General features: G+C 39.8%; 1 protein-coding gene across 1 annotated transcript in view; it reads right to left on the reverse strand.

The window, feature by feature from the left end:
- Positions 1–13,169, reverse strand: part of pdss2 (prenyl (decaprenyl) diphosphate synthase, subunit 2) — a 228,774-nt gene that overhangs the window by 12,549 nt on the left and 203,056 nt on the right. Inside the window, exon 8 of the mRNA XM_072246133.1 lies at positions 3,533–3,568. Within this exon, the coding sequence (XP_072102234.1) occupies positions 3,533–3,568 (36 nt within the window). The remainder of the gene's footprint in view (positions 1–3,532; positions 3,569–13,169) is intronic.

Genomic DNA, 13,169 nt, shown 5'->3' on the forward strand with positions numbered 1-13,169 from the left:
CAGAAGAGCATCTCTAAATGCACAACACGTCGAATCTTGAAGTGGATGGGCTACAGCAGCAGAAGACCATGAACATACACTCAGTGGCCAACTTATTAGGTACAGGTGGTGCCTACTAACGTGGACCCCTGAGTGTATATGCTGTGTTCTAAAAATTTAATAATTTTAATAAATTTACATTCAAATCACAATCCTTGTTAATGTAACTTTTAACTCTCTCTACATCACTTGTTACATTCTCGTTTCTTCAGAGAAAGCAGACTGTCTTGTATTGAATTTCAACCACTACAGACTTTCCACTTACAAACATTAACAACTCCTTTTATAGGCTCCTGCCTCCTTTGACAATTGTAGCTTTTCAGTTAACAAACCTCAGGATTGATAAGGTTGTTTTGGTCGTCTACATGACAATTGGCAAAGGCATATCTGAGGAATCCAGCCTGTCTCACACGATGCATAGGCAATCCTTCTAGGCAGCCAGCAAGAATTAGGCATGAGAATCCGTAGGGTAGTCCAAACACCGTAAGTGCTTGGTAATGTGGTCACGCAGATATGCAAGCTCTCAACCTCACGATCACAAGAGATTCCACCACAGATGCTGGAAATCTAGAGTAAGGCACATAAAATGCTGGAGGAACTCAGAAAGTCAGGCAGCATTTATGGAAGGGAATATACACAGTCGACATTTCAGGCTGAGACCCTTCATCACAACAGGGTGAGAGTTTAACAGCAAATAAGAGACAGAAGGACTGGTTTCATAAGAGGTAACTGTCGGCAGCATTCAAAAGGTATAACCCATGTGAATAGCAAACAATTTGGTAATTCTTAGAATACACCGTTGGCAACTCGAATTAGCATCTTAAATTTTAATGAAGTTTAGGCACCTGAAGTGGGCACAGACACAAGGAAATCTGCAGATGCTGGAAATTCAAGCAACACACACACACACAATGCTGGTGAACGCAGCAGGCCAGGCAGCATCTATAGGAAGAGGTACAGTCAACGTTTCAGGTCGGAACCCTTCGTCAGGACTAACTGAAGGAAGAGATAGAAGTGGGCACAGTCATCTTTCAGACATCTCCTTTGTCCTATTCCTGAAGCCAGTGCCTGTTGCTTTCTTTTTTTGACCACTTTCCTTATCCACACTCTGATTTTTATCTTAAATTTCACTTTTCAGCTTTCCTGATTGAAGACTGAAAATTCAACAGACTTTGGGCAGTCCATTTGGAGCATGACCACTTTGAACATAGAACATAGAATAGTACAGCACAGTACAGGACCTTTGGCCCACAATGTTGTGCCAACCCTCAAACCCTGCCTCCCATATAAGCCCCCATCCAGGTCATTAATAAAAATCATGAAAAGTAGAGGCCCCAGAACAGATCCTTGTGGGACACCACTAGTCACAATCCTCCAATCTGAATGTACTCCCTCCACCACGACCCTCTGCCTTCTGCAGGCAAGCCAATTCTGAATCCACCCGGCCAAACTTCCCTGGATCCCATGCCTTCTCACTTTCTGAATAAGCCTACCATGTGGAACCTTGTCAAATGCCTTACTAAAATCCATGTAGTTCACATCCACTGCACTACCCTCATCTATATGCCTGGTCACCTCCTCAAAGAACTCTATCAGGCTTGTTGGACACGATCTGCCCTTCACAAAGCCATGCTGACTGTCCCTAATCAGACCATGATTCTCTAAATGCCCAGAGATCCTATCTCTAAGAATCGTTTCCAACAGCTTTCCCAACACAGACGTAAGGCTCACTGGTCTATGATTACCCGGACTATCCCATCTACCTTTTTTGAACAAGGGGACAACATTCGCCTCCCTCCAATCCTCAAAGATCAAACTACTTTGAACATAGAACATCAAAGATCAGGTTAGATTTGGAGTTTAGGAGGATGAGGGATGATATTATTGAAACTCAAAAAAATCATAGTGCTCAAGACAGACCAGAAGTCATAAATATTTCCACTAGTGGCAGAATCACATGGTTACAGGTTTAGGGGTGGTCATTTAAAATTCCAGTGTGTAGGACTCCATGCTGAGAGTAGTGAATTTCTGGCATTGTCTACACTAGAAAACTGTGGATGCTACATCACTGGAAGGATTAAAAAGATATATTTTTGAATGATCAGGAGATTGAGGGCTATGGGCTTTGGTGCAGGAGAAGACAAAGCCAGGTGCGAATCAGCTATGATCATACTGAATGACAGAGCAGACTTGATGTGGCCTACTTCTACTCTCTTTTTCTTACATTCTCATGATTGTCCCCTTTCATCCACATTATGGCTCTTATGTTAAATTCTCATTCTCACACATTTTGAAAATGCTATCACATCCTATTCATTTATCAGATGTCAGAGGTGAGAAGCATGATGCCTTTCCTCCTTAAACCCCACCTCAATCACAATAGTAGGGAAAAAATCCTACAAGAGGTAGTGGATACGGCCCAGTCCGTCATGGGTAAAGCCCTCCCAACCATTGAGCACATCTACATGAAACATTGTCACAGAAAAGCAGCATTTATCTTCAGGGACCCCCACCATCCAGGACACACTCTCTTCTCTCTGCTGTCTTCAGGAATAAGGTATAGAAGCCTCAGGACTCACACCACCAGGTTCAGGAACAGTTACTACCCTCAACCATCAGACTCTTGAACCAAAAGGGGATAACTTCACTTGCTCCATCATTGAAATATTCCCACAACCAATGGACTCAGTATCAAGGACTCTTCATCTCATGTTCTTGATAACCATTGCTTATTTATTTATTATTATTTCTTCTTCTTTTTGTATTTGCACAGTTTGTCTTCTGCACTCTGGTTGAATGTCCTGGTTGGGCAGTCTTTCATTGATTCTGCTATGGTTATTATTCCATATATTTATCCAGAATGTCCACAAGAAAATGAATCACAAGGTTGTATCAGGTGACATACATGCATTTTGATAATAAATTTACTTTGAACTTTGAAACCCTAATTGCCAGTGCAGATTTCAATTGCGCTGTTCTTTCTTCCCCTCCACCTCAACACCATGATTGAAATAATCAGCACAACAAACAAAATGACCACCTTTCCTGTCTGTGTAGTGCAAGAATAAAGAACAAATTCAATCTGCAACTTTATCACTTTGTTTTGCCACCTTTCTTTCCATTGTTCTGCAGCAAATTTTTAACAGAGAGCAGAATGTCAAAGCTAATGCTTTCTTGAGAGAAAGATAAGTTAATAGTGAATTCATCCTATCATTCGTGAGGGAAATTCTTGGCAAGATAGAAGTGGAGAGAGTAGACAGAGCTCTGATTGAACAATGGAATGTGAACTCTACTTACAAATTAATCAGAACTAAGACTACAATCAAAATATTAACGTTAAATAAAATGTTAGAACTGCAGGGAAAAATACATAATGCATTTTAAATATAGCATGCAAAAATAAAGACATTTTCAGCACAGCTAATTTTATTTCTCTAACATGTTAATTAATACATTTTAAATAAAATTATATATAAAGAATTGATGGACATACCTTGGCATAATCAGGCTGTTTTCCATTTACTTTGGTCTAAAAAAAAAGATAAGGAATGATAAATGGTAAGCAAATTGCATGAGTGATTTGGGTACAATTTATTTAATAAACTGATTTTACTTAATTTGATCATTATTGATAAACGCTTCGGTTTAGCAAAGATCCTGCACACTAGGTTTCCAAATTATAAAACTGAGAACAGCCCATTTATTTTGAATGGCTTTCTTTAGGTATTCTGATAGAAAACTTAGACCTAAGTGCTGCGGCGAAGTTTCTAATAATTGATTCATAACTAGGTTCACTTTCTACAACTTGCATTCTTGTGTGTCAAGAGCTAATTTCACACAGGCTCTGCTGCCAAAATGGTCATGGGGTCAAGGACATCCAGAAGTAGTACACTGAAAGAAAAAAACAAATATTGCTGATGCTGGAAATCAAAGCAGACCATTTATTTTTGATAAAAACACCTCCAAGTTTTGTTATCAAGTTAATTAATTTCAATAGTTCTATTCTGAATACACTGTGATCATTGACTAAATCAGTCTTTTGACATCCTAAGCCAAAAATAACTGGCTGGAGGAAGTCAATAAGTCAAGCAGCATCTGTGGAGGCAAAGGAATGGTCGATATTTCGGGCTGAGAGGCTGCATCGTGACTGAGAGCCAGCAGGGGAGATAGCCAGTGGGTCTGGTGGGTGAAGGGTGGAATCAGATAAGGGGGCAAAGATGGGCAGATGAAGATTGGTGGGAGTGGAGGAAGGAGAAGTATTGAGACTGAGGTGGGTTGGTGATTGGTGGAACCACATAAGGAGGGATGATGGGTCGATGGAACCAAACGAGAAGGCTGATGATTCTGAGTAACGGGTGGGACGGAAATTAGAAAATTCAAAGTTGACATTGTTGAACTTCCAATGTTGAAAATTCTTAGGCTACTTGGCTGAAATACAAGGTGCTGTTCCTCTAGTTTGTGATTGGCTTCACCCTGGCAGTGAAGGCGGCCAAGGACAGACAGGTTGTTGTTGTGGGGGGAGGGGGGTGGAGAGAGCTAAAATGACTTATAACTGGAATCTCAAGATGGCCATTATAGACAGAGCAAACTAAGAAAAGTAATCACCTATAGTCTCTCAGTTTTCGTGACTGCACAGCAGGTCACATTGTGAGCAAGGAATGCAAGATATGATATTGGAGGAGCTGCATGTGAATCCTTGCTTCATCTGAATGGGCTCTTTAAGTACCATGATTGTGGTGAGAGTAGAGGCAAGTGTTGTATCTTCGACGGTTGTAGAAGAAGTGTAAGGTGATGGGCAGAACTGGTTGGAAAGAATGAGTGGACCACGGAATCAAAGAAATCAGCAAGCAGGGAGAAGAGAAGGTATGGTTCTTCACCTACCAGACTCACTGGCTATCTCCCCCACAGGCTCTCATCGTCATGATGCAGCATCTCAACCTGAAATATTGACCATTCCTTTGCCTCCACAGATGCTACTTACCTTAGTGATTTCCTCCAGCAGGTTACATGGACGCACTGGAGCTGCTTAAGTGGCAGAAGGTGATAAGTGGATGTGACAGCTATCGGAGTGGAAGGTGAAGACCACGGGAATGATCTCTGTCTCACCTGGGGGGAGGGAATGAGAGCAGAGGTACAGGAAATGGAGATACTGCTTAACCTGCTGAGTTCCTTTAGTAGGTTTTTTTGATCTGGATTCCAGACTCTACATATTATATTTCTCCTTTGCATCCTTCTTGCCTGTGGCTCACTGCTGGTAACAGGGGCTTCTTCTGGTTTCTACACTGTGCTGAAGGCTTGCTTTATAAAACCTCCAACCTTCCCTCTTCCTTTAAAACATTCACCGCACTTTTGGTTGCCTCATCCTAATCATTCCTCCTGGTGGATTACTTGTGAACTGCTTTGCAATGATCATCATCTAAATTTGTTCTATCCAAATATGTCACTGTTTTATTTAAATTTCACTTGATTCTGAATCTGTTTTGAATAGAATAACAAGAGATTTCCTATATAAAACTAGCAGACCAAAAATCATCAACTTCAATTGAATATAAACACGTAGATTTTGATGTGCAAGATATTCTTTTCTAAAAGGAATATATATATATATTTAGTTTCACTGTGTCCCCACTGCTGATGTTTATCACCTTCAATCAAGATTGAGCTGCTGCTGACTACTGTATAGCAGCTGTCAGTGTGCACACTGGTGCGGTCTTCCATTGATTCCATTATGATTATTATTCTATTACAGATTTATTGAGTATGCCTTCAAGAAAATGAATCTCAGGGTTGTATATGGTGACATATATATACTTTGATAATAAATTTACTTCAAACTTTAAAGCAGGTGGTTCCCTTCTGCAAGGTTGAATTGTTTTGCTCAACCTTCTTTTCCCCCAGCCACCAAAAGAGTTGAAACTTTCATCCACTACAATGTAGCTGATGATCATTAAATCCCAAGTTCTTAGCATTTATTTCACTGGGAATGAATTTGAGGCTTCACAATGGTAAACTGCTGAGTGATAATGGTAATAATAAAATGTATGAACTGTCTACAAGGCTGCCTGTGCAATTCACTTCACCACCACCCAGCTGTCATAAATATCTGATATGTTGAAATAAAGTCCTGATCAGTGAAAATATATATTCCAATAGGGGTCCCATATTAAATACATTTAGGAAACCTTAACCCTGCCCCACTCATAGCTCATCAAGAGACAACATCCTAGATTACAATTGCCTGAGTAGAACGGGAAAAAGCACTTTATATTGTTAAAAGAATTGATTTATATTATTCTGTGACTGTTAATACTATTTGAAATGTCTTCTACGTTTAGGCGTTATCATGCCTGGCCTTAAGGGGATGGAAATGCCAAAGAACAAAAGTGAAGCAACACACACAAAATGCTGGAGGAACTTATCAAGTCAGGCAGCATCTACAAAGGGGAATAAACAGTCAATGTTTTTGGCTGTGATGCTTCAACAGGACTGGAAAGGAAGGAGGCAGAAACCAGAATAAGAAGGTGGGGTAAGTACAAGCTGACAGGTGATCGGTGAGATCAGATAAGGGGGAAGCTCACCCGTTCCTTTCTCCACTCACTATTCTGGTTACCCTCTCACCCCTTTTCTTCCTGTCCATCACCTGCTTCCCCTCCTCCTTCTCTTTCTTCCATGGTGCATAGCCTTCTCCTATTAGATTCCTCCTTCTTCAGCCCTTTATCTCTTCCACCTATCACCTACCAACTTCTTACTTCATGCCCCCCCCCCCCCCGCCATACCCTCCCACCTTCACTTGGTTAGGCTGCATCTGGAGTAATGCATTCAGTTCTAGTGACCCAAGCATTAATAAAGTTGGAGGCAGTGGAGGTAGGTGATGGAAGTAAGCAAGCTGTGTTGAAAAGTACGTGTTGGGTGGTAGTTGATAGGGTTACAAATGGAGATTGCTGGAGGACTTGACATAATCTTCAAGATACAAAGAAGGTACAAGAGGACTACAAAATGGTAAATATAACATGGTTATTACAAAAGGATTGTGAGAACTATCACAGATTAGCAAACTTAATCTTAGAAGTAAGGAAGCAATAATTACAGAAAACCTGAAAGGCACTTTGACAAGTTTGAGGTAATAAAGGATATAGCATCAATTTGTTAAAGATAATTTGGGCTCTGCCACTTAATTCAATTTATTCAAAAGGTATAATGATTCTAAAATTCATTGCTTCACTGGTAAGTAGTTCTGTGACTCAAATTGTGAGATTTCTCATTACATGTTTGGGAGAACTTGGTTCCAGCACAAGGGAATGGTAAAAGATATGTTGTGCAGCCAGTATTGCATGTTGTATGAATACCTCCATACAATAAAAATCCAGCTCAAATTTGTAAAAGAACAGCATGACATTTCAGGATAATTAGTTTGATGATATGTACCTAGAGCACCAGTTTAATTACATGCTCAGAATTGCAACTTAATTCTGTGTATACTTATTAAGTCAATGTGTTACAGCAATTTGTTCAGTGTTGTGTTTTCACTGCATGCTAATAAGCAGCAAGGTAAATGAGAGATATTTTGTTTTAGTGAATTCCAAGCTATGGTCTGAGTGCGGACTGATGGTACTAGGCAGATAAATGGTTTGGCATGGACTAGATGGGCCAAAGGGCCTGTTTCTGTGTGTCGTGTTCTATGATTCCATAACTATTACTGTTGTACCATTTTCACGATCCTTTCAGATGTCCGAAATGATTTTGCTCTCAGAAGTATGTTTTACTGCATAGATATCACAGAGAAAACAAAAAAGAATAATTTTGCATTATCAACTCAAATACTGCTTGTCGTACATCAGAGAAAATAGAACACTTATTCACCTTCCATCTTCAGCCTATAATCAAGAGAGGCTTTGGTTTAATGATAAGGTAACACTGTTCTGTACCTCAATGGTAGGTTTAAACCAAATTCATTGCTCTGTTAAGGAGGCTGTGGAAAATCCTCCAGTATCCATTGAATAGGAGTGAAGCAATATTCTCAATGCGATTGGTAACATTTATTCCTTAACCAACACCATCAGAAATCATAGAACATAGAGAAGTCCAGCACAGGAATAGACCCATCGGCCATGATGTTGTGCCAATATCTGACAATTAGATGCCTAATTGAACTAATTCACCATTAATCCTATGCATTTTAAGCTTATGGATGTGCTTCCCATGAGGGACCTTGTGAAGCGCCTTACTAAAATCCACGTAGACAACATCCACAGCTCCACCTTCATCAATCACCTTTGTCACCTGCTCAAATTAGTAAGAGATGACTTGCCCTGCACAAAGCCATGCTGACTGTGACAAATTGGTCTAGGGTTTTCCAAAGGTCATAATCCTGTCCCTAAAAATTCTCCAGCAACTTCCCTACCACTGGCCTAACACTCACCAATCTATGATTTCCAGGATTATCCCATTTCCCTTTTGAATAAAGAAACAATAGTAGCTACTCACCAGTCCTCTGCAACCTTGCTTCTGGCTAGAGAGGACATCAAGATATTGGTCAAGGCTGCAGCAATTTCATCCCAGGTACACATTAACCTGGGGTCCATCCCATCAGGTCCTGGATCCCATCCACCTTAATGCTCTTTAAGAGACTCAGCACTACCTCCTTTATCTCAAACTGCTTTGACATATCGGCATGCTCAACACTCATCTCCCTATCCTCCATGTCATTCTCCTTGATAAATATTGGTGCAAAGTACTGATTACAACCTTATTCACAATTTCACCTCCAAGCACATATTCCCTCCTTTATCCTTAAATGGTCCTATTTGCTCCCTAGTTATCCTTTTGCTCAATGTATGGAATTACTTGGGATTCTCTTTAATCCTACTCATGGCCCCTCCTGGCTTTCCTAATTTTCTTCTTAAATTTCATTTCAGGCATCTTTATAATCATCAAAGGTTCTGTTTGATTTTAGCTTCCTAAACCTTTCATATAATTCCTTTTACCTCTTGACAAAATTCATCAGCTCTTTCAACATCCAAGGTTCCCTCTCCTTGTCATCCTTACTGGAGCATACCTACCCTGTACTATTGCCATCCTTACTGGAACATACCCATCCTGTACTCTGTGCTTACATCCTGCCTGTTGTGCCGCTGGCAGTTAGAGCAGCAATGAAGGTCCTTCATCTGTCTGTCCTTGGCCACCCAGGCATAGACAGATTCTTCATTGATGTTTCCATAACAATCTTGTTCTATCAGTCAGGGTTGTTAGCCCTGAGCTGAACACCCGAACCTGGAGGACCGGTGGACCACTCTTAGTCTGGCATATACTCAAGTCAAGTCACTTTTTATTGTCGTTTCGACCATAACTGCTGTTTCAGTACACAGTAAAAACGAGACAACGTTTTTCAGGACCATGGTGCTACATGAAAAATACAAAAACTACACTGAACTACATCAAAAAAAACACAAAACTACACTGGACTACAGACCTACTTTGACTCTTTGACCTGCTTGGCATGGGTGACCCTACACATAGTTTCAACTCCAGCCAACATAGCTCTCTGGGTCATTGAGACTTTTTAGTTTATTTTTCCAGTGTTCACTCCCTGGATTGTCTTCATCTGTGGCTGACCCAACACAAGAGAAGCTGATTTGCCTTCATCTGCAGCTGATGCAGTACAGGACATGAAGATTTGCTTTCATCTGCAACTGACCCAGCATGAGATAAGGAACTGCTCCATGCGTATTCTTGCAGAAACATGGTTCCAGGACAACATCCCATGCACCATCAATCTTCAGGCCCTGCCACTCAGGCATTTGTGCCAGTATTATTTTTGTAACTGTATGTGCTATCATAACTATATGTGCTGTGTTTTGCACCTTGGTCCCAGAGGAACACTGTTTCATTTAACTGTATACATGTATATGGTTGAATGACAATTGAGGCTGAAATTTAACTAACCATTCCTGAACTTGGTGTTGCGGGACCTAAGGCTTCTGAACCTCCTGCCCAATAGTAGTAGTGAGAAGAGGGCATGGTGGCGGTGTTTATGATGATGGATGCTGCTTTCTTTGTGGCAACTCTCCCTGTAAATGTACTCAATGGTGGAGAGGCTTTGCCTGCGATGGACTGGGCAGAATCCATCACTTTCTGTAGTCTTTTCTATTCCTAGGCATTAGTGTTTCCCTACAGGCCATTATGCAACCAGTTAGGATCCTCTGCATTGTGCATCTATAGAAGTTTGTGAAAGTTTTTGGTGACATGCCAAATCTACACCAACTTCTAAGAAAGTAGAGGTGCTGCCGTGCCTTCTTTGTGGTGACATTTACATGCCAGTCCCAGTCCATATCTTTTGATATGTTAACAGCAAGGAATTTAAAGTGACTTACCCTGTCCCACCTCCATTCCCCTCATGAGGACTGACTCATGGACCTTTCGTTTCTTTTTCCTATGGTCAAAAACAAAGCTGTTTGGTTTTGCTGATGTTGAGCAAGAAGTTGATGTTGTGGCACCACTCAACCAGATTTTCCAACTCCCTTCTGTGTGCCAAATTCGTCACCACCTAACGGCATGCTCCTATTTCTTATGGTCACCTTTGACTCAGTCAACACCAGTGGTGTTATCAGCAAACTTAAATACGGCACTGCAGCTGTATCCACAAAATTATAGGTATAGAGTGAGTGGAGGAGGAGACTAAGCACTCAGCCCTGTAGTGCACTTGTGCTGGCGATGAGTGTGGAGATGTTGTTGCCAATCTGTACTAAGATTGTTCAATATCTGTGCCACAATTGGTGTTGGCATCAGTCGGGTGTTGATGATAAATCAAGATGCTCACTGCAGCCAACTACAATTGTTGGAATCCACCAATACACTGAAAGCACATTCTGATAATGTTTTACAGACATCAGAGAAAATGAAGAGCAAAATGTTGCATAAGTAACAGGGATTATGACCACTCATTATTGAAGAAAACTAATGAAAGCCAGTGAACACAAAGGTAACTCAGGGTTCAAGATTTTAACAAAACTGCACACATTTGTGGAAGAAGGTCAACCAGCGACATGCATGAACCACTCTAATCTAATGATTTATAATGTTATCTTCAGGAATCAAGTCTTCTTTTCGCAAAGAGTTGATCACTGCTTGTACAACTAAGAAGATCTGTTGATTGCTCCAAGCACAAAAAACATCTTCTAATCCTGGAGGAAGTGCACAGGAGATTCTGTGGGCATGATGTGAAGTCGAAGCAAAGCCAATGAATGTTTGAAAATAAGCATTAGTGTACTTTGGTTTGAAGGTTTATTATGAGGAGAATATCTCCAGTGAAGGAAAACGCAGAGCCCAATAAAAAGCTTAATCCTGAAAATGCAAAGATGGTTCAATATTATGAATGGTTCTTTCCAGAAGATCTTGTGACAGTGCTCAGATCTAGATGAAATGTTGAAAAACTATGTGAAATAGATGTGGTTCTGAATGGAGGGTAATGTGGAATATCTGTTTTGTAGTTCAAATTCTTTCTTTCTTTTCTAATCCTTTTACTGATTTTCAAATTCATAAACATAGTAACAGTACTAATACAAAGTGATTGGGATTACATTATTGGTAATTGACATATGCAAGTAAAAACTACAGATAATACAAGTATAGTAGACCTCCCAACCTCTTAATATAATTAACCATGATAAAAAGAAAAAATGAAAAAATATCAAGGAAAAAAAACCCCAAAGTAAAAAAAAACTAAAAAAACATTAAACTAAACTGAACCAAGAACTGATCTAAACAAAACAGAACAAGGCTGCGCTAATATATTACATCAAATACAATCATTAATGTCATTAACTCCGCTCCTCTATCCATATATTCTAGATTAATAAAAAGGATTCGGAAAAGGTCAAGTTACATCATATGAAAGTGTTGAATAAATAGCCTCCAAGTCTCTTCGAATTTAACCGAAGGATCAAAAGTGACACTTCTGATTTTTTCTAAATTTAAACATGATTATAGTTTGGAAAAACCATTGAAATACAGTAGGAGGATTGGTTTCTTTCCAATTCAATAAAATGGATCTTCTGGCCATTAATGTAACAAATGCAATCATCTGACAGGCTGAAGAGGATAAAGAGCTATGTTCCAACATTGGCAAACCAAAAATTGCAGTAATAGGATGAGGTTGTAAATCAATACGCAAAACTGTTGAAATAATATCAAAGATATCTTTCCAAAATTTTTTCAAAAGAGGGCAAGACCAGAACATATGAGTCAAAGAAGCTACCTCAGAATGGCATCTGTCACAAACAGGATTTATATGAGAGTAAACACGGGCTAGTTTACCACCTTAAATTGTATCAGCGTATGTTTAGCACATATAGAGGAAAAGTTAACTAATTGACAAATTTTCTCCCATTTCTCTATAGGTAAGTGAAGTTGAAGTTCCCTTTCCCATTCATTCTTAATTTTATCAGATATACCTGGCTGTATTTTCATAATTATACCATGAGTAGTTGCTATTAAACCCTTCTGATAAGTATTTAAAACTAAAATTTTTTACATGATATCAGTTGGATATGAAGTCAGAAAGGTAGGTAGCGCAGTACTTAAAAAGTTTCTTATTTGTAAATATCTAAAAAAAAAATGGGATCTGGGCATCAAATTCAAGTTCATTGTCATCTGACTGTACATATATACAACCAAACGGATCAATATTGAAGCAAAGCGACAATGTTGTACACAGCATGAAGGTACGATTACAATGCTTAAATGGCATTTAGACTGATACATGGTCAGGAAAAAGGATAAACACAGACCAGTTTGACCAGCTTGATTGGCATGGATGATATGAGGGCCTGTTTCCATGCCGTGTAACTCCATAACTCTGAAAATGTAAACGATAAAGTTGGCTACACCTCCACTAATCACACAGTGCATTTTTATAAACATTAAATCAGGGCTTCTCTATAATCATTATCATCAAATGCCTGTTACGCCGCTGCCCTTTAGGGCAACAATGAAGGTTTTCCATGTCTGTTTTGACCTTGGCCATCTTCTCTATTGTGCCCCAGGTGTGGTTCAGGGTCCTCATTTCGGTCTCTACGGTATGGCGCCAAATTGTCTTTGGTCTCCTGTATTTGCTTTGCCCTTCAGAGGTCCAG

This window comes from Mobula birostris, chromosome 2, assembly GCF_030028105.1.
Source record: "Mobula birostris isolate sMobBir1 chromosome 2, sMobBir1.hap1, whole genome shotgun sequence".
Taxonomy (NCBI): Eukaryota; Metazoa; Chordata; class Chondrichthyes; order Myliobatiformes; family Myliobatidae; genus Mobula; species Mobula birostris.